This window comes from Phacochoerus africanus, chromosome 2 (assembly GCF_016906955.1).
Source record: "Phacochoerus africanus isolate WHEZ1 chromosome 2, ROS_Pafr_v1, whole genome shotgun sequence".
NCBI lineage: Eukaryota > Metazoa > Chordata > Mammalia > Artiodactyla > Suidae > Phacochoerus > Phacochoerus africanus.
The window spans coordinates 128,022,201-128,041,769 of NC_062545.1; the positions used below are offsets into that span (position 1 = coordinate 128,022,201).

At 43.0% G+C, this 19,569-nt stretch overlaps 1 protein-coding gene across 4 annotated transcripts in view; it reads right to left on the bottom strand.

The window, feature by feature from the left end:
* The window catches only part of SQOR (sulfide quinone oxidoreductase), a 51,528-nt gene that overhangs the window by 23,403 nt on the left and 8,556 nt on the right, over positions 1 to 19,569 (bottom strand). Inside the window, exons 1-3 of one of the 4 annotated variants that reach the window (XM_047766446.1) lie at positions 10,472 to 10,518; positions 5,185 to 5,435; positions 2,137 to 2,307 (exon numbers count right to left, since the gene is read on the bottom strand). In XM_047766446.1, the coding sequence (XP_047622402.1) occupies positions 2,137 to 2,307; positions 5,185 to 5,418 (405 nt within the window). In that variant the 5' untranslated portion in view covers positions 5,419 to 5,435; positions 10,472 to 10,518. Of the gene's footprint in view, positions 1 to 2,136; positions 2,308 to 5,184; positions 5,436 to 5,909; positions 6,044 to 10,471; positions 10,519 to 19,569 lie in introns of those variants that run through there. The other 3 variants (XM_047766445.1, XM_047766444.1, XM_047766447.1) reach the window with 3 other exon arrangements.

Here is a 19,569-nt window from a genome sequence, read left to right on the forward strand (position 1 = left end):
GTGGGAACTGCCATTTGGCAAATGCTAACCTGGACCATATCCAGACATAGGAGCAGATGGTCCCACTCAATTCTGGGCTGTTCTATGGCCCCAGCTACTCCTCCAGTCACCCCTTGGGGCCATGGGTCATGGGGACACTAAAAAGCCAGAGGATGTCTAAAGCAGGGTAAAGGGGGTAGTAAGGGGACTGGAGACCAAGAAATATGAAGAAAGTGGGGACAGCAGGACGAGTCCACCTGAGAAGATGGACACAGACTCTAAGAGCCATGTTCCAATAGTCAAGGGTTTCTCCACAGAAAAGAGAGAAGACCTTCCTTCCCATAGTCTAGGAAGACTAAGGAACAGGAAAGGTATTAAAGCCAGTAATATCCCTGGAGGCCAAAGAGAGAACAAAAGAGAGGTTACAGGAATGTGGACTCAGACTCATGAAAGGCAGAACTTTCCTACCACCTGTCTTTCTAAAACAAGGGAAGGATAACTTGTCAAAGAAGTCCTTGGCCCTGGGATGTATAAATACTAACCTATTTTATTGATTGATTGATTGATCAATTGATTGTCTTTTTAGGGCCGCACATGTGGCATATGGAGGTTCCCAGGTTAAGGGTCAAATCGGAGCTATAGCTGCCAGCCTATACCACAACGTGGGATTCAAGCCGTGTCTCCAACCTATAACACAGCTCACGGCAACGCCAGATTCCTGACCGTCTGAGTGAGGCCAGGGATCGATCCGCATCCTCATGGATACTAGTCAGATTCATTTCTGCTGCACCACAATGGGAACTCCCCCCAGCCAATTTTAAATTCAACACCCTACCCCTGTGTGCCCCAATCCCAGTAACTCAGCTCTATTTCCTTAAATATCCATCACCTAACACACCATATAACCTACTTATTATGTCTATTGTTTATTGTCTGTTCCCCTCCACTAGAATATAAAATCCAGGACAATAAGGATTTTCGGTCTGTTTTTGTTCACTCGTGTATCTCTAAAACTGTACCTAGTTTATGGAAGATGTTTAATAAATATTGAGGAAGGGAGGGAAGAAAGATGGGAAAAAAGGAAGAAAGGAAAAAAGGAAGCAAGGCCCACCAGAAGGTAGGCAGGTAATCTTGATCAAAGATTAAGGCTACAAAGAATCTCTGAACTCCTTGAAATTAAATGTAAAATCTGACATATGTGCATTTTTCTAGAGTGAGCTAATATCCATGCTCAGAAAGATCCATGACCTAAGAAGGAAAGGCTGAGAATGCCCTCAACCAGTGGTCCCTGCTTACAGCAAAGGGTTGGATCTGAAAACCTTTCAGATTCACACCAACTCTCGATTACACAGTTCCATGAAAACGCTAGTGTGCCCAATTTGGAGGGAGACAGGTAGAGTATTAAGGCCAGTAACATCTATACATATGTGTATATATAAGTATATGAGGACCAAGAACCACGGAGCCTGGAACAGGCTGGGTGCAGTCTGATGGCTGCCCTGGGCTCAGCACAGCATCAGAACATAAGGCTGCTGATGGCTTCTGAGCCTGTGTTCTCACCATCCTGCCCTCATCCCTTCCATCAAACACAGAGGCTGCAGCTGCTGAAAAGTTTTGATCCCTGGGTAGTGGCGATGGGAGGAAACTTCTAAATGTCACTGAGTAATTCTGAGCCTTAAGCTGCAGCAGCAGCAATTCTTAACCTCCCCCCGCCACCCACCTAACACCAATTGCAGTCACATGGTTCCCTTACAGCTCTGGAAGAGCGCCCCCTAGTGTGACTGGGATGGATACTTTCCAACATCCCCTTCTGGGGGGCCAGCTGTCAGATGGAGAAGCTGGCTGCCCCAAAGGGAAAAGGAGGGAGGTGCCTGGTACTTTAACATAGAGCAGTGTATTTGTTCAATAAAAATTCAGGTGCAAGATACTGTACCAAGTAATAGGGCAGAGTGGTATTCAACAAATACTTCTCTGTTCATTGATTCAACATCCCCCAGTCCTTCCACCTATCCCCACACCCCCTCCCATATCTCATGTGGTTTTCAGCCCAGGCACATATATACCACCTTCTCACCATGAGGCTGTTTAGTATGATCATGGCTGCGCACTCAATACAAGCCCTCAGATTAACAAAAGCCAAAGGACCCTAATGGTTACCTCCTTGCCATTGTCTGTGTGGATGCAGTTCTTGTCTGGGTTCAGATCAACCACTCTAGCTTTGATCCATTCTACACCAGATGGAATCACACTCGCTGTGGGTCGGCCAGATGAGGATAACTGCTTGATACCGGCACCCACCAGGGTCCAGATGGGCTGGTAGAAATGTCTCTAAGAAACAAAGTATTTAGAGAATCATTTCAAAATGAGGCTGATCGAAGGGTCATAAAGGTATCTGAGCTAGACTCTCTAGCTTACTCCTTCCTGAACCATGGATCATCACATAGAAAAGTTTCAAGAAGGTTCATTCCCCTGCACCCCCTCCCCAGGTCCACTGGTGTCTCCTACCATGTTAAGCTCTGAAGGGCAGTTACCTGCAAAAGGACTTTGTGACAATATCAGCAAAAAAAAAAAAAAAAAAGCCATAAACTATCTTTAGTGATTATTGTATTATTTATTGATGAAAGTTGATTTGGTATTTAACATGCACATGTTACATATATGTGCATATATACACACATTATGATGCATTTATGTGCACAAATATAAAGAAAAAATAAGCCCGGAAGCCTAAATACAGTTCCTCAGAAATTTGGGAGATCGGATATAGGGAAGAGATTGGTAGTTGCCTGAGAGGAGGGGTGAGGGGGTTGGTGAAATGGATGAAGAAGGTCAAAAACGTTCCAGTTATAGAATGAATAAGTCCCTGGGGAAGTAATATATAGCATAGTGATGACAATTAATAATATTGTATTGCATATTTGAAAGTAGCTAGGAGAGTGGACTCTGAATGTTCTCATCAAAGAAAAAAAATGTTTTATAACTGTGTATGGCGATGGATGCTAACTGGATGTATCGTAGTGATCATTTTGCAAGGTATACAAGTATCGAATCGTTATGTTGTACACCTTAAACTAACACATTGTTATGTCAATTATACCTCAATGAAAAATAAACCTTTTGAGGTGAGCCTGAAAAGTTTATAGCCACTTTGGGATGCTCAAAAAACTTCATTAACTTCTAACTGTGTTTCCAGGCCCATGGGGAGGGCTACAGAATCCCCTCTCAGCCTGAGGAGCCCCTCTTCTCCTTTCTCAGGGGTTTTACACCCAAAGCTAGGATGCACCAGATCCTCTACCCTATTTTCTAGAAAATACCTAAACTTCCCCTATTTTCTACAGTTCTCTTGCTTCGGATGGTCCATTCTGGATCTCAGTTAGTTGTGGAAGTTCTAGACTCAGGACCAAAGGTCAGATTGGTTTATGGCCTCTGAGAATTCCAATTCATCCATGGAGTAGATCAGGAGACCAAGAGATCTCAATACTGCCAAAATGCCTCACGCTGGCTGGGAAGAGTTGCCGACACCCCCAGAGGGTGAAGAGCACATAAGGAATGGCTCTGTAATCTCCCTACAGCCAGAATGCATGTGATCAAAAAGGAGGCAGACAGAGGTCTCCAGTGGGGAGAGCTCAATCATTTCAAGTCCCTCTTGCAACAGCAAAAAGAATGAAAACAACAAGCTCCAATTGGTTTGTGTTTGTTTAGACTGCACACAAGCATGAGTGCCAGCAATCACTAAACCAGACACAGAAGGGAAAGTGCCGAACGCCTGAGCCACTGGCAGCTCCCCCTAGAGCCCCTGTCCTGCGCTTCCTCACGAGGCAGGATAGACTCCTTCTCAATCACTGTGTCCAGTGCCTCAGAAGAGTCTGTCCCATTACAGAGAATAGCCCCACTGGAAGACCTTCCAATGGGTTAGCTACAAGCCACCACAGGCCACCTGATACAGTTCTTAGACCACTACCATTTAAAATGTCCCTGAATTCAAGTCACTTTAGAAAGTGACAGACAGCACCCTCTAGTCTCCCTTCAGATTACAGCATATCAATCAGAGATTGCAACAAAGCCCTGGGAAACCTTGTTTGGTCTTAAAAAGGAATGGGCCTTTCTTGCCCTACCTTCTCCACCCAACAAGCACCAGATCCATTTTGCTTTTTCCCGCCCAAGGATACAGCTTCTCACTGGTGCATTGCCCAGTTCCCTACGTAACATCAGGCAAACCACCAAAAATCTTGACTATTTTTCTAAAGCTTTTGAACAAAGATTTTCATGAGATAGCACCTTACAAACACATCCCAACTTCCTTGCTTTATCATCCCTTTATAATACCTTGTCCTCAAATTTCTCAAACCCACTCACACATTTTCAGAGGTCTCCTGCCCTTCAACTCATAATCTTTCCTCCAAACTGGAACAGGGACAGGAAAGTACTGAAGTACTGAAAGCCACTGGGTTTTCTCTGGACCTGAGATTCAAAGTGGAGGATGACGTGAGTTGCATTGTCTCTCTATGCTGATGTCCCAACCCTGGACCTGTGAACATGACCTTATTTGGAATTAGGGTCTTTGCAGATGTAATCAAGTTAAGATGAGGTCATACTTGAATTAGAGTGTCCTTGACTCTCTAATGTCCATCCATTAGCTTGTCTCAACATCTAATCCAATAAGCGATGTCCTTTTAAGAAGATCACATGAAGACACTAGAAAAAGAAGGCCATGTGAGGACAGAGGCAGAGATGGGAGTGCTGAACGACCAGCCAAGGAGCACCAAGGACTGCCCACGACCACCAGAAGCTGGGAGAGAAGCATGGGACAGCCTGATCCTCCCTTACACACCCTTCAGAGGGAGAACAACCCTGCTCATACCTTGTTTGGGGACTTCCAGGCTCCAGAACCGTGAGAGAATAAATTATCTATTGTTTTTAAGCCACCCATTTATGGTAATTTGTTATGGTGGCCCTAAGAAACTGAAACAGAGAAGAACATTCGAAGCCAAGAGATCTGTCCCCAATCTCTCCCTCCCCCTACCTTTTCCCAGGTCCTTAGGACAGCCTGCTTTTCACGCCCAGAAAGAGAAGCCTGAGAATATGGTGACCCTATGCTTGACAGTCATCCCCACTCCAGTCCCCTAACCTGTGCATGCACATACACCACACAAACAACCAAACCCACACACACACTCTCTCTCTCTCAAAAGGGGGGAGACTCACCTCACTGGGCTCAACGATGGCCACATTCTCTGCACCCACTCTCCTCTTCATGCGGGCGGCCATGGTGATCCCACCACTGCCCCCGCCCAGCACTAGCACTTCATAGTGGTTCTTGGCTGCGAGGTTGGTCCCTGTGTGCAGCTGGAGTGGACTGACCTGTTGAGTGCCCAGCCTGAGGAAGCAGGCAAAGAGCCGGGTGCGGGGGCCAGATGCCACAGTGGCCAGCGAGGTCATCTTTGGGTTGGATCAGGCTAGAAAGGAACAGGTAAGGATGTGTGTAAGGAAGGAACCGCTATGGGTCTGAAGCATCTTTTTTCAGGGAGGAAGGGAAGGCTGGTCCCCACCATTTCAAGACTACCTTCCCGCCTGGCTGTGGTCAAGAGTCTGCTGGGAAAGCTCCATTGATGGTTATCAATTGGCTAAGCTTTCCATTTCTTCTCTTCCTTGTTTCAGAAAAATCTCAGCCTTTGAACCAGGTAAGCCTCATCTTCTAAGTCCTCTCTAATAATGCACCTTTACCCATCCTTGTCCATCCCTAATCCTAGGGCATCACATATGGTTTCATACTGTCACTCCTTCTCCTCTCAAGCATGCTCCTCAACTCTTTCTTTGGCTTTTATTCAATCTGTCAAAAATGTTTGAGTCCACAGACAGGCACCTGTACAATCCCTTGCCACAAAGGGCACCCAAGACCCTGCAGAAACAGAGTACAGCCAGAAACCCACCTTCTGCAATGCAGAGTTCAGGCCAAGGTAATCAGAGCCTTGGCTCCACTCAGAAGTACCCGGATCTGCCTGTGCAGGGACGTGAAACTTCATCACATCACTGGCTACAGAAGCAATGGCTCCCCACACCTTTGGCAATTTCAACTAGATGATTAAAAAGCCATGAAAGAAGCCCTGCCTTATATCATAAAAGTTATATTTTATGTAAAGAATCTGCATGTGCTGCTGACCAGTCTTTTATTATATCCAACTTAGTAAATAATCTCCCCTTAACAGTTTTTCCAAGAGACACTTTTAGGAAAAGGTGTTCCTGCTCTGAGCCATTAGTGCTTTGGCAGTGAGGAAATGAAGGCTTCTCAAAAACTGGCCTTGGAGTCAACCCATCCATAGACCAGGTCTTGCACTTTAGATACCAACTGTTGTATAATGTGAAGGGCACAGACTCAAAATATCTTCCTCCCTGTGTATCAGAGTACCCCAAATTCCACCATCAAGTTCAGATCTTTGGGTTCCACAATGCTCCAGGAATAATTTATTAACATGCAAATACCCTGCTGGGGAAGCACACTTCTAGGTGCTGAAGTCACTGACTTCTTGGAATTTCCATCGTGGCTCAGTGGTTAACGAATCCGACTAGGAACCATGAGGTTGCAGGTTCAATCCCTGGCCTTGCTCAGTGGGTTAAGGATCTGACATTGCCGTAAGCTATGGTGTAGGTTGCAGATGCGGCTCAGATCCCACCTTGCTGTGGCTGAGGCCGGTGGCTATGGCTCTGATTAGACCCCTAGCCTGGGAACTTCCATATGCCATGGGAGCGGCCCAAGAAATGGCAAAAAGACAAAAATAAAAATTAAATTAAATTAAAAAATAAAGTCACTGACCTCTTAATGGAACAATTTAATTATGTGATTTCCCCCGACTGGATAAGAGGAAGGAAGGCTACATGAGGGGGTTAGAGAAAGCTGAGAGAGAAAAAGACCATGAAAGGTGGAAGGAAGGGCCCTGGAGGAGGGAGAAGTGACTAGGAGTGAAAAGGAGTGGCCAGAACGATGACTCTAATTAGGATTAACTCTATTGCGGTGTTTTGGCACGCCTGACAACTTCCTCAATATTTCGGATCTGAGAAGCAACCCAGAGCTAGGGGAGGGGACATGGAGGCCACAGAAAGTAGGGCAGGCTCATACATTGTTGCCATAAATCTTAGTCGATATAGTCCCTATAGAAAATATTTGTCATCCTCTGACCCTGCATTTCCATTCATGAGACTCTAGTCTAAGGAAATAACCTCTAATACTGAAGAAGACAAACCCTTACAAAGATCTCATATTATTAGTCATAATATGGTCAACCAACCCTGAGTGAACTGGTTTGTGGATTGGATCTAATTACATCCTGGTTACAGGAAAAACTGTGAGCTTCAAACTGGCCAGGGTTCAGTGGTTCAGGCCCCAGACTATTCTAAACGAGGCTAATTTATGATTACTTCTATTTAAAAATGGGGAGCTGGGTGGGCAGGGAAGCCACCAACATGTCAAGATCCTGAGGAAAGGTTAAGTAACATATGTATACAAGATGATCTATGCAGTCTTTTCAAATTATGTCCTCAAAGAGTATATAAAATACTACGATCAAAATATAAACTAGAAATACAACACTAGCTCAATTATATGTAAGAGAAAATGCATTTAAAAATGCAAAATGTTAACACTGGATAAGTCATTTTCTCTGGGTTTTAGAATAATGGCTGGTTTTGATTTCTTCTTTTCTGCATCTTATAAAAATTTCTACTATATACATACATTAATGTATGTAATGTAATATAGTAAAATCTATTTTGATGATAATAACAAACATGTACTAATGTACAGAAGCATTTCACTTGTGAGTTGGCTGTCACTATCATCCACATTTTACAGTTGATAAAACAGAAGCAGGGCACTCACACATGGCAGACTGTGATTTGAATCCCAGACATTTTAGTGTCAGAGCCTTTTCTCTAAGACACTGCATCTACTATATCTGTGATCTTCATCAACAATGGAACAATGCTTATATGATAACATTAAATGAAAAAAAAAAAACAGATATATTTTCCACTCTTCCCAGAATAGGGAAATCACTTCTCCACAGTACTGACCCCTAAATATTAGCAATGTTTTGATATAACCATCACTGATTTTTTTCCTCTTCTTTGTGTGTGCTTTTCTCAAGTTTAATGAAATTTAAATTTTAAAATCCCACAATCGGGTTTTCCTTGTGGTTGGGTTGTTTTTTGTCTTTCAATGATTGAGGAGTCGGGGAAACTATCAAGGAGGATGTTGCTGTTGGATAGGGAAAAAAGACATTTTATGGTGAATAGACTTCACATTCCAGAGAAAGACAAAATCACAGCAACGTTGCCTTTTCAGGAAACTGTTTTTTTTCATGGTCCTGACACAACATCTTACTCCATGAAGAGTTAAAAAATAATGACCTAGAAGGAGGCTTGGCTAAGTTTCTGATTTCCAGCCACAGAGTCTGAGGCTCTTAGACCTCCTAGTTCCCTTCCGGCCTAACACCCCTTGGCTCTTCTCTTGAGAGAGGAAGACTTTATGCAAATATTTCCTTTTTCAGCCAAGAAGGCTAGTTCTGCTTTATTTCAGCAGTAACCCATACCCTACTTCTGGATTCAGTATTTATAAACACAAAGTCCTCTGAATCAGTTCTATCAACTTCGCTAATAATAGTCATCAAGCAGAATGTCCTAGCCCTTGCACTCAAATTTCACTTATGAACTATCGACAGAAGTTTTTTTGTTTTTGGGGGGGGTTTTGACTATTTTAGGGCCCACCTGTAGCATATGGAGGTTCCCAGGCTAGGGGTCTAAATGGAGCTACATCAGCTGGCCTACGCCAGAGCCACAGCAACACCAGATACAAGAGGCATCTCCAACCTACACCATAGCTCATGGCAACACCAGATCCTTAACCCACTGAGCGAGGCCAGGGATCAACCCCGCATCCTCATGGATACTACTCTGGTTTGTTAACCGCTAAACAATGAAGGGACCTCCCTGAAGTTCAAAAACATAAAAGAATGTGTTAGAGGAAATGTTCCAGGTTTCAAAATACCTGATCATCTCGGAAACACTCCCATTCTAACCCTGTAATGTCATCCTAACTTTCAGATCAGAAAAATCAGGACCATAATCTATTTGTGGAGAAGGTAGGGCATGATATAAAGACCAGAAAAAAAACCCAGAACAATAATGCATAATCATAATTTTTTAATATCCCACTTTAGAACTGCAGTATAATAAAATATATATGTTTAAGCTTTATTCCCTTTTTGTGGTACAAAGCTCCTAAAACCCTTGGAATTTCCTGGGTGGTAAGAGTTGTTCTGCAATAGCAAATAATAAGGACCCCCTTGCAACCATAACAGAGCTTATGTTAATCAAGTCACTCTGGGTGGGATCCCCAGACAGATTCACTAATGGGGGTCAATCACCAGAAAGACCAAACATGATGAGAGGATTGGAACTTTCATTCCCACCACCATCCTCTGGGAGGGAAGGGGAGCTGGAGATAGAATTCTATAATAAAACTCCTGAGCAATGAGATTCTGAGAGCTCCCACACTGGTGAACACACTGAAGTCCTGGTACAGTGGTGCCACACAACCCCTCCCATACTTTGCCCTCTTGAATCTCTTCTAGTGGCCATTCCTGAGTTGCAGTTAGCTTTAGTTAGAAACCAGTAAGCATAAGTGAAGTGTTTTCCTGACTTCTGTGTCTCATTCTAACAAATGATCAAACATAAGAAGGGATCCTGGGAATCCCTACATTTGTAGTCAGCCAGGCAGAAGTGTGGGTCAAATAGGACCTCATCTGCAGCTCTGGGAGCTAACATCAGAACTGAATTGCTGGATACCAAGTTGGTATCAGAGAACTGTTTGGTATTGGAAAAGTCAAAAATCTGGTGTTAGAAGTAGTGTCAGAAAACATACACAGGAACCAAGAAATTTCTGACATTGACCTGGACCAAGTCTATTTGGAGCAACAATCAAAAAACCAGATAATGAAGGAAACAAGCCACTTATCTTAACCAGAATGGGGGATGGTGCAGGAAGAAAGGCCAAACTTGACCCTAAAGTCAACAGAAAAGAAATAAAAATTTCTGTCAACAAAACACCTAGGGAACATAAATCCAAGTCTCTGAGTATCCCTAGAAGGTAGCCTGTAGCACACATACCTGTGAGGTGCAGAAGATGCAGAAGAATGCAGGTGCTTTCTCTCTACACTTTTACAAAGTGTGAAACACACACTTTTTTTAAAAAATCATTAAATAAGGTGAAATTCACTTTTGTTTAACAAGTGGCACATTTATTTCATTGAAATAAATGCATCTCATTTAACAAATACGTGTTCTAATTAAACAATATCATGCTTTTAAGTGAGACAAAATTTCTTCAATTAATCCTAAATCAACTGAGTGCTTCCTTTAAAGGATCAAAATAAATCCTTTGCTGTACCTGTTGTTTGACTAAAGAAGAAAAATCTTTAGTCAGACACATCCTACTTACCTTGCTGGCCACTGATTCTGGCCCCTGGTCTAGACAAGTTTTGGGGATGCCACATCCGTCCACTGCCAGCCCTTCTGAGACAAGTAGCGCTGACTGCCAGCCTCAGGAGCTCCCTAATCTTATGCCATGTGACATGCCACTCACAGGGTGTCAGCTAGGACACTTGGCTGAGTTCAAACAGAACTGGCCTCTAAACAAGGATTATTCAGAGCATCTTAATGAAAGACCCATCAGGCCAGCAAGCCTTAGTCAGTCTTCCAGCTATTTTTGCTCTTGAGGAAACAGTGGGGTCTTTGTACGGGTTCACAATTGTTTTATTTCAAGCCCATGTCAGGCTGGGTCCACTCTGCTTTGGGTTTCACTAGCCACAAGGCCAACCTTTAATATATCTATCACCTTTGTAGAAAACTTCCAAAATCCAGAGGAAAACAGACAACAAACAGCCTCCAGCTCTTGCCACCCACCCCCTTCTTCCTACCTGACCTCTCAGCTCCCAGCTTCCTAGCCCAGATTCCACTGAGCTGTGATGTCCTAAGGGTCTGGATCCCTGTGAGTGCCAGTCTCTGAGACACAAGTGAACCTTGCTTACACAGCACAGGCTGGGCTTACATCCAGTGTCCAGGTGGTAAAACTCCTAGAAGGCTCCTCCTCCTCCACTAGCTCCTCACCCTTAGGCTTGCTGGGCCTTTTAACTTAAATCAGTCAAGGCCATCATCAGTTATTTGCATCTCTCAACCAAATTACTTCCAAAATACAGGATTTTATATGGGAAAATAGGGAGAAACTGTCATAATAATAACAGCTAACACTTACTAGTTGTACTTTACTAATTCCATCTCAGAAACTCCTTACAATAAGTTTGTAAAGGGAGTGTTAGATGAAAAATCTGAGGTTAGGCATAAGGTTAGAACACTTGCCTAAGGTTACATTACTAATTGAAGCAGCAGAGTTTAATTCAAACTGACTCAATTGAGTTCTCATAGCATTAGACCTAAGATATAATTCAGGGAAAATGCCTACCAGCTGAATTTTATTTACATTCAAGTATAAAGCAGCTTGGGTCCCAAAGAGTGAGGTAGGAAGGAACATGCGGCATTTAGCTTGCTACCTGAAGAATTCCTGAGAAAGAAAAATGGAGCTGAAGGAATCAAGACCCCAGAATTCAGACTATACTACAAAGTTATAATCATCAAAACAGTATGGTAATGACACAAAAAAACAAATATAGATCAACAGAACAGGACAGAAAGCGCAGAAATAAACTCACACATCTATGGCCAACTAATCTATGACAAAGGAGGAAAGAATATACCATGGAGAAGAGACAGTCTCTTCAATAAATAGTGCTGTTAAAACGGGACAGTTACATGTAAAAGAATGAAATTAGAACACTCTCTAACACCATACACAAAAATAAAACCAAAAACAGATTAAAGACCTAAATGTAAGACCAGATACTATAAAACTCTTAGAGAAAACATAGGCCAAACACTCTGACATAAACCTCAGCAATATCTTCTCAGATCCACCTCCTAGAGTAATGACAATAAAAACAAAAATAAACAAATGGGACCTAATTAAACTTAAAAGTTTTTGCACAGCAAAGGAAACCATAAACAAAACAAAAAGACAACCTACTTAATGGGAGAAAATATTTGCAAATGGACTGACAGGGGATTAATCTCCAAAATACACAAACACCTCCTGCAGTTCAATACTAAAAAAAAAGAAAAAAAAAAGGAAATCAAAAAATGGGCAGAATATCTAAACAGACAATTCTCCAAAGAAGACATACAGATGGTCAAAAACACATGAAAAGGTGTTCAACATCACTAATTATTAGAGAAATGCAAATCAAAACTACTATGAGGTACCTACCACCTTACACCAGCCAGAATGGCCATCATCAAAAAGTCTAAAGATAATAAATGCTGGAGAGGGTGCAAAGAAAAGGGAACCCTCTTACACTGTTAGTGAGAATGTAAATTGGTGTAACCACTATGGAAAACAGTATGGAGATTCCTCAAAAACCTAAAAATAGAATTACCATATGATCCAGAAATCCCACTCCTGGAAATCTATCCAGAGGCAACCATGACTCAAAAAGATACATGTACCCCAATGTTCACTGCAGCACTATAAACAATAGCCAATACATGGAAGCAACCTAAATGTCCATCAACAGAGGAGTGGACAAAGAAGATGTGGTATATATACACAATGGAATGTTACTTAGCCACAAAAAAGAAGGAAATAATGGCATGTATAGACTTAGAAATTACCACACTAAGCAAAATTAGTGAGACAATAAAAGACAAACATCATATGCTATCACTTACATGTGGAACCTTAAAAAAAAAGGATGTAAATGAAGTTATTTGCAGAACAGAAACTGACAGATTTTAAAAACGTGATAGTTACCAAGGGGACAGGTTGAGTGGAAGAGAGGGGTAGACTGGCAGTTTGGGATGGAAATGTTTTAAGATTAGATTGTGATAATGGCTGTACAACTATAAATATAAAATTCATTGAATTAAAATAAGTAACTTTCAGCCTGCTAAGCAAATTGGAAAAAACAAATCTAAGTTTTGGGGAGATAGGTGAATAGAATAATAATACTGACAATTTTTAAGAGATTTTAAATTTTAAAAATACATACTAAGATTCTTACAGTTGAAATTATTTGGAATTTGCTCTAAGTTATTATAGGAGGTGAGAAGATGAAAGCGTAAATGATGCAAGATTGGCCATGAGTTGATATTTTTTATTGAAGTATAGTTGATTTACAGTATTCCAATTGTACAGTAAAGTGATTCAGTTACATTATTTTTTAGACTATTTTCCATTATAGATAGGTTATTACAAGATATTGAATATAGTTCCCTGTGCTATACAGTAGGACCTTGTTGATTATCTATTTGATATATAGTAGTATGTAACTGCTAATTCCAAATGTATAACTCCCACCCCCCCTTTCCTCTTTGGTAACCGTAAAATTGGTTTCTATGTCTGTGAGTCTATTTCTGTTCTGTAAATAAGTTCATTTGTACTGTTTTTTAAAACTGCACTATAAGTCATATCTTATGATATGTGTTTTTGTCTAACTTCACTTAGAATGATAATTTCTAGGTCCATCCATGTTGCTACAAATGACATTATTTCAGAGTTGATAATAATCTGAAGCCAACTTATGGATAAATATAAGCATTCCTTGTGATAATCTGTGTATTTTTGCATATCCTGGAAAGCTTACATAATAAAAAATTAAAATGAATGAGCAAAACAAAAAAAAAAGTCAAAAAACAGTGTGTCAGGGTGGCCATTAGCTTCACAGTTTAGTCACTGAAATGTTAAGGTCTGAGCATATTTCAAATAATAGCATATAATAGAAATACAAGTAGTAGCAACACAGTTATAGTCCTACTTCCCCTCCCACATACATGGTGCCTTACAATTCACAGGGCCCACAGCTAAGCCCACACTGGAGGCACTAATACTTTACAAATGAGGAAACTGGGAGTTCTTCTGTGGCACACAGGGTTAAGGATCCGGTATCGTCACTACATCAGCTCTGGTCACTGGTGTAGTATGGGTTTGACCCCTGGCCCAGGAAATTCCACATGCCATTGGTAAAGCAAAAAAACAAAACAAACAAACAAAATCACAAATGGGGAAACTGAGGCTCCCAGGAGGTGAGGTGACCTTTCAAATCTGCAGCAGAGCCAAAGCTACAGTAAGTCCTTTCTGTAAACAGCAACTTTTTCTGAACGCTCTTTGGAGCCACAACGCACATATTAGGCAGGAGCTAGCAGTCCAGAGGTGGAGAAGCTCCCAATCTGGACCTTCTCCCAGCTCCAGACCTCAGGATGGCCTCTTTGCTGGGCCAGGCAAGGCATAGGAGTCCTGCAACCCCAAGTGGCCCCACATGCCAGCTCCCAGAAGAGCAGCCCTCAAGGCAGAGGCAGATCCAGGATTTACTGGCCCTAAAACCTATACAATTTAAGACCCTAAAATTATAAAACCAGATACAGTAGTTAATATTAATTTTGACTGAGAAAATAAGTCACAATAAATGTCTGGATCCTTGGTGATTTAGGACTCTTCTGAGGTCTCTTTTAGGCAATGAATCAGACATACAAGCATAGAAATGTTTCCTCGTTATAACCTGGCTACATCTCCCGCCTCTGCTCCTGGAACTCCCAGCACCCACAGAGACCTGTGCAGGAGAGAGGCCCTGAAGCTTAAATTTCATTTGCTTCTGGGTAAATCCACCTCTAGTGCCTACAGTACTCCTCTAGGGCACTGTGTCCGCCCACCCCTCCAGAAACTCACTGAACTGGCCCTGTCCCTCCCTCTACCAGTCCTGGGCTTTGTCAAAGCCCCTCCCAGCCCTTGCCAGCTTAACATGGCTATAGAACAATCCGAAGCTAGATCCTAATCCCTAGTCTAAAGCTGGCTCATGACTGCCCCAGCCCAGAATCCTGTGTGCCAAGCACAGCGCTCAGCCCTTGAGGTAGATGTAGCATCTCCATTTGACCACCTGAAAAAAGTGAGGTTGCAGGAGATTGGCTATAGCCTCAAGGCTACACAACCAGTAAAGGACAAAACCAGGATTTAACTGGAGGCAATGGAAAGGAGTAAGAGAGAAAACTAAAGCACTGTCCCTGTTATACCAAGGATACTCCTGGGAAATGGCTCACACCACTGTGGAGGCTGACAAGTCCCAAAATCTGCATCAGCAAGCTGGAGACCCATGAGAACCAATGCTGTAGTTTCTGTCCAAAGGAGCAGCAGGCTAAACACCCTGGAAGAGGAATTCCTGTTGGGGCTCAGTGGTTTAAGAACCTGATATAATGTCAGTGAGGATACGGGTTCGATCCCTGGCCTCACTCAATGGGTTAAGGATCCCACAAGCTGTGGTATAGGTTGAAGGATTGGCTCAGATCCAGTGTTGCTGTGGCTGTGATATAGGCTGGCAGCTGCAGCTTCAATTCAGCATCTAGTCTGGGAACTTCCATATGCCATGGGTGCGGTCCTGACAAAAAAAAAAAGGACCCTGGAAGAGCTGATGTTTCATTCCAGTATGAGCAAAGGAGAACACCAATGCTGGACTGCCTGTCTAGACAGGAAGGACTCTCTCTTATTCGTGGGAGGGTCAGCCTTTTTGTTCTATTTAGACCTTCAGCTGTCTGCATGGGCGTACCCACACTGGGGAGGGCAATCTGCTTCATTCAGTTGACTGATTCCCCCAGAAACACCCTCAGAGATACACACAGAATAATGTCTGACCAAATGTCTGGGACCCTGTGGCCCAGTCAAACTGACACATGGGATTAGCCATCATACTCTCTGATTTAACCTATAAAAGGGCATGTCCAAATCTGGAAAAATCTTGGGAAGGAGACTGTCACTATGATTAGATAGCAGAGAAAATGCCAAAAGCTGTCCCCCAAATGCTAAGGTTTCTTAATGAGTTCTCATCTTAATCTGAAGTACATGCAAGTAAAGTATGTGGGTCTATTAGTGGCACTTCTCAACGGCACTGGGTAAGACACTACATGAGTCTTTCCTGGAGATATTTTGAATCCTACATATTAAGCATGTTTTTAATTTCTGTATTTTATGATGATTTGACCTTCTGGGGCTTTGTTCATCCTAAAGAGACTGTCCCTTCCAGAGCTAGCTAACTCCTGAAGACAGTAAACCTCTCTCATCTGGGAGCACACCTTTGATAAGCAAACCAGCCAACCCAGAGCCCATACCTAGACCACTTCCTCTATCTGGCTTTGACATTTCAGAAGGCAGTATTCCTCTACCCTAATCATCCCAGGGCCAGACATCAGACAACCAGGGCAGCCTCTATACCCCAGAGCCTACTAAAAATTTTCAAATTAGCCAATCCCAAACCCATCATCCTGTTCCCCCTGCCTCCCGAAATCCACATTATAGGTTTTGCCCCATGCTTCCCCCTCAATTTTTCTATCTCCTGACCAATGCTGGTGCTTCCCCATGTGGCCCCACAGGATGTACCATGCCTCCCGTCCCTAGAGAACTGGGAGTCAAAACTTCTTTCTTTAAGGCAGACATGTCCTGATATGTTGGCTTCACCATATCTGACTGAAAACAAATCCAAGTACATTTAAATACACTTATGTTAAAATACATTCATTGTGCAGCCAGACCAAAGATTTTACATATTTATCAAATTTTGCTCTGCACCGTTTCCTTACATATCCACATCTCAAAAGCAATTTAATTACATATTACTGTCTAAGGTTAAAATTATGTGAATGAGTGGGTCAACCTTTGCAACTAAATAGCATAGCTACAGTATGATTTTTTTTTTGTCTTTTTGCTATTTCTTGGGCCGCTCCCATAGCATATGGAAGTTCCTAGGCTAGGGGTCGAATCGGAGCTGTAGCCACCAGCCTACACCAGAGCCACAGCAACGCTGGATCCGAGCCGCGTCTGCAACCTACACCACAGCTCACGGCAACGCCGGATCGTCAACCCACTGAGCAAGGGCAGGGACTGAACCTGCAAACTCATGGTTCCTAGTTGGATTCGTTAACCACTGCGCCACGACAGGAACTCCCAGTATGATTTTTTTAATGCAATAATTACTCCTAAAGAATATAGCTCCAGGCCTTCTTTCGTCACACTCTATCACCTCTTTGTATTGAAACTTGAGATAGCTTCTCCAACAAGATAAGTTTGGAGTTCCCATCGTGACTCAGTGGTTAGCGAATCCAACTAGGAACCATGAGGTTGTGGGTTCGATCCCTGGCCTTACCCAGTGGGTTAAGGATCCAGCGTTGCTGTGAGCTGTGGTGTAGGTTGCAGACGCAGATCGGATCCTGCACTGCTGTGGTTCTGGTGTAGGCTGGCGGCTACAGCTCTGATTAGACCCCTAGCCTGGGAACCTCCATATGCCGCAGGAGCAGCCCTAAAAATGGCAAAAAGCCAAAAAAAAAAAAGATAAGTTTTCACATCTCTTTCATCCATTTAACTAAGGAATGGATCAGCAGCCAAAAGAGCTCAAAAAACATCATCTGAGCTATATTTTTATTTACAGATTTATTTCCCACACAAAAGGCATGCAGATTAAATTACATTTAGCTGTGCTAAATGTGTGAGTATATCTTCATGGAAAGCAAGAGTTACATGAAATCTGCACAGTCACAATTCTACTTCATCTAAAAATGTTTCCACAAGTCTTTATTGCGTACCTACTACATACACGGACCTGTACAGATGGACAGAAATTTCCCCATCCAGTCCTGGTCCCACTCCCAGTCTATTCGCTTTAGGTGCTAATGGAAGAACAGCAGACCATGCCAGCTATTGATAACACAGCCAAGAATAAGGTGAGCCAAATTCCAGGGGAAAGTTTCTTTCAGTGTGAGAAGGTCTAATTTAAATATTGGAATGTTAAAGGTAGTGAGATGCGTGCACATCTTTCTTTTTCTAGCTTGAGTAAAGAAGCATCCCAGTGCTCTGTCTTTTCCTCCACCCTGATAGGTTTCTTTTTTGAATGAAGTTCCACCTTTATTCACTGTGTACACATCTGACATGTAAAGGTATCGAATAAACCCTTCTATCTGCTAAGTCATTCTATGATCTTAATATTTCATGCCCATCCCCAAACCATAGATTGAAATCCTAACTTCCAAAGGTTACTGTATTAGTAGGTGGGGTCTTTGGGAGGTGATCAGGTCCTGAGGGTGGAGCCCTCAAGAATGGAATTGGTTCTTTCTTGCAAAAGAGGATGCAGAGAGATCCCTCACCCCTTATCATCTCTGGGGTCTAAACAATTGGTGGCAACAGGCGCAAAACCTCTGCAGCCTACTGAGAGTGCAGCATTCTCTAGCCACCACCTCAGGTATAGCTGCCTCAAATTGGGGTACCTGCATTTTCTAGCACCTATGTCATCTCTGGATTAAGAGAAGGAAAGTTGGGGTTGGCTTCCAAAAATCTGGGTTTATATTCCAGCTCTTAAGACTTAACTAGCAGAAGCAAGGAGCAATATAATCAATGTGAGCAAAACACCCTGGGAGTTTTAAGCAGAGAAGGAATAATCAATGACAGCTTGATAAAACAGAATCCGAGCAGGAGTTAAAAGACTGGCAGCATTTGGACAAGTGGAAATGCTATGGGGAGGGGGGGAGGGGCGGGCAGGGGAGGGGGGAGAATACTGAGGGAAGAGAGTAGCACAAGTAAATGAATCAGAAATGGTGACTGCCCTCCAGACCCCTCTCCAGCCTTCTCTGCCCTCCTTTAATCCCCAAGAGCTGAACAGTGAGGTGGTGTCAACTGGCCTTTGTCCTCTGGCTTCCAGTTGGATTCAACCAATGGGAGGCACCAGGAAATTAAAGGATGGGAAAAGAATGACATTAGGATATTTATCACCCAGACCCCTTTGAGCCAAGCCTCAGCTCAGCAGTGCTATAGTCCTCCAGCCAGACGCCTGGGTCCTGGGGGGTGCCCCTCCCTTAGCTACAGCTCTTACTCAGAGTTCTTGTCACCACACCCTCTGCTTGCTTCTTCAGGCCCTGAATCAATACCACTGCTTCACCAGGCTTGTTGGTTCCCCTTAACCCTGCCCACACCTTTGTAAATAGTTATTTCATCAAACCCTTCTTAATAACACTATTTGAGCATGCCAACTGTTTCTCAAGACTCTGATAAGGTGGGAAGGCCAACTGGATTTGACAGATACTGAGGGGAGTAAATGACAAAGGAATGTCACAGCCCAATTATAAAGGGCCAAGCAAAAAAAGACTTCCTGTTGTGGCTCATCGGGTTAAGAACCTGACTAGTGTTCACCATGAGGATGTGGTTCAATCCCTGGCCTCACTCAGTGGATTAAGGATCTGGTGTTGCCACAAGCTGCAGATGAGATCACAGATGCACTGCTGGATCCAGTGTTGCTCTGGCTGTGGGGTAGACCAGGGGCTGCAGCTTTGATTCGACCTCTAGCCTGGGAACTTCCATATGCCACAGATGCAGCCCCAAAAAGACAAAAATAAAGGGTGGGGTCACACTAGGGAACTGAGGCGTTAGATCGACAAATCTAAGTTTTGAGAGGTGATAGAATG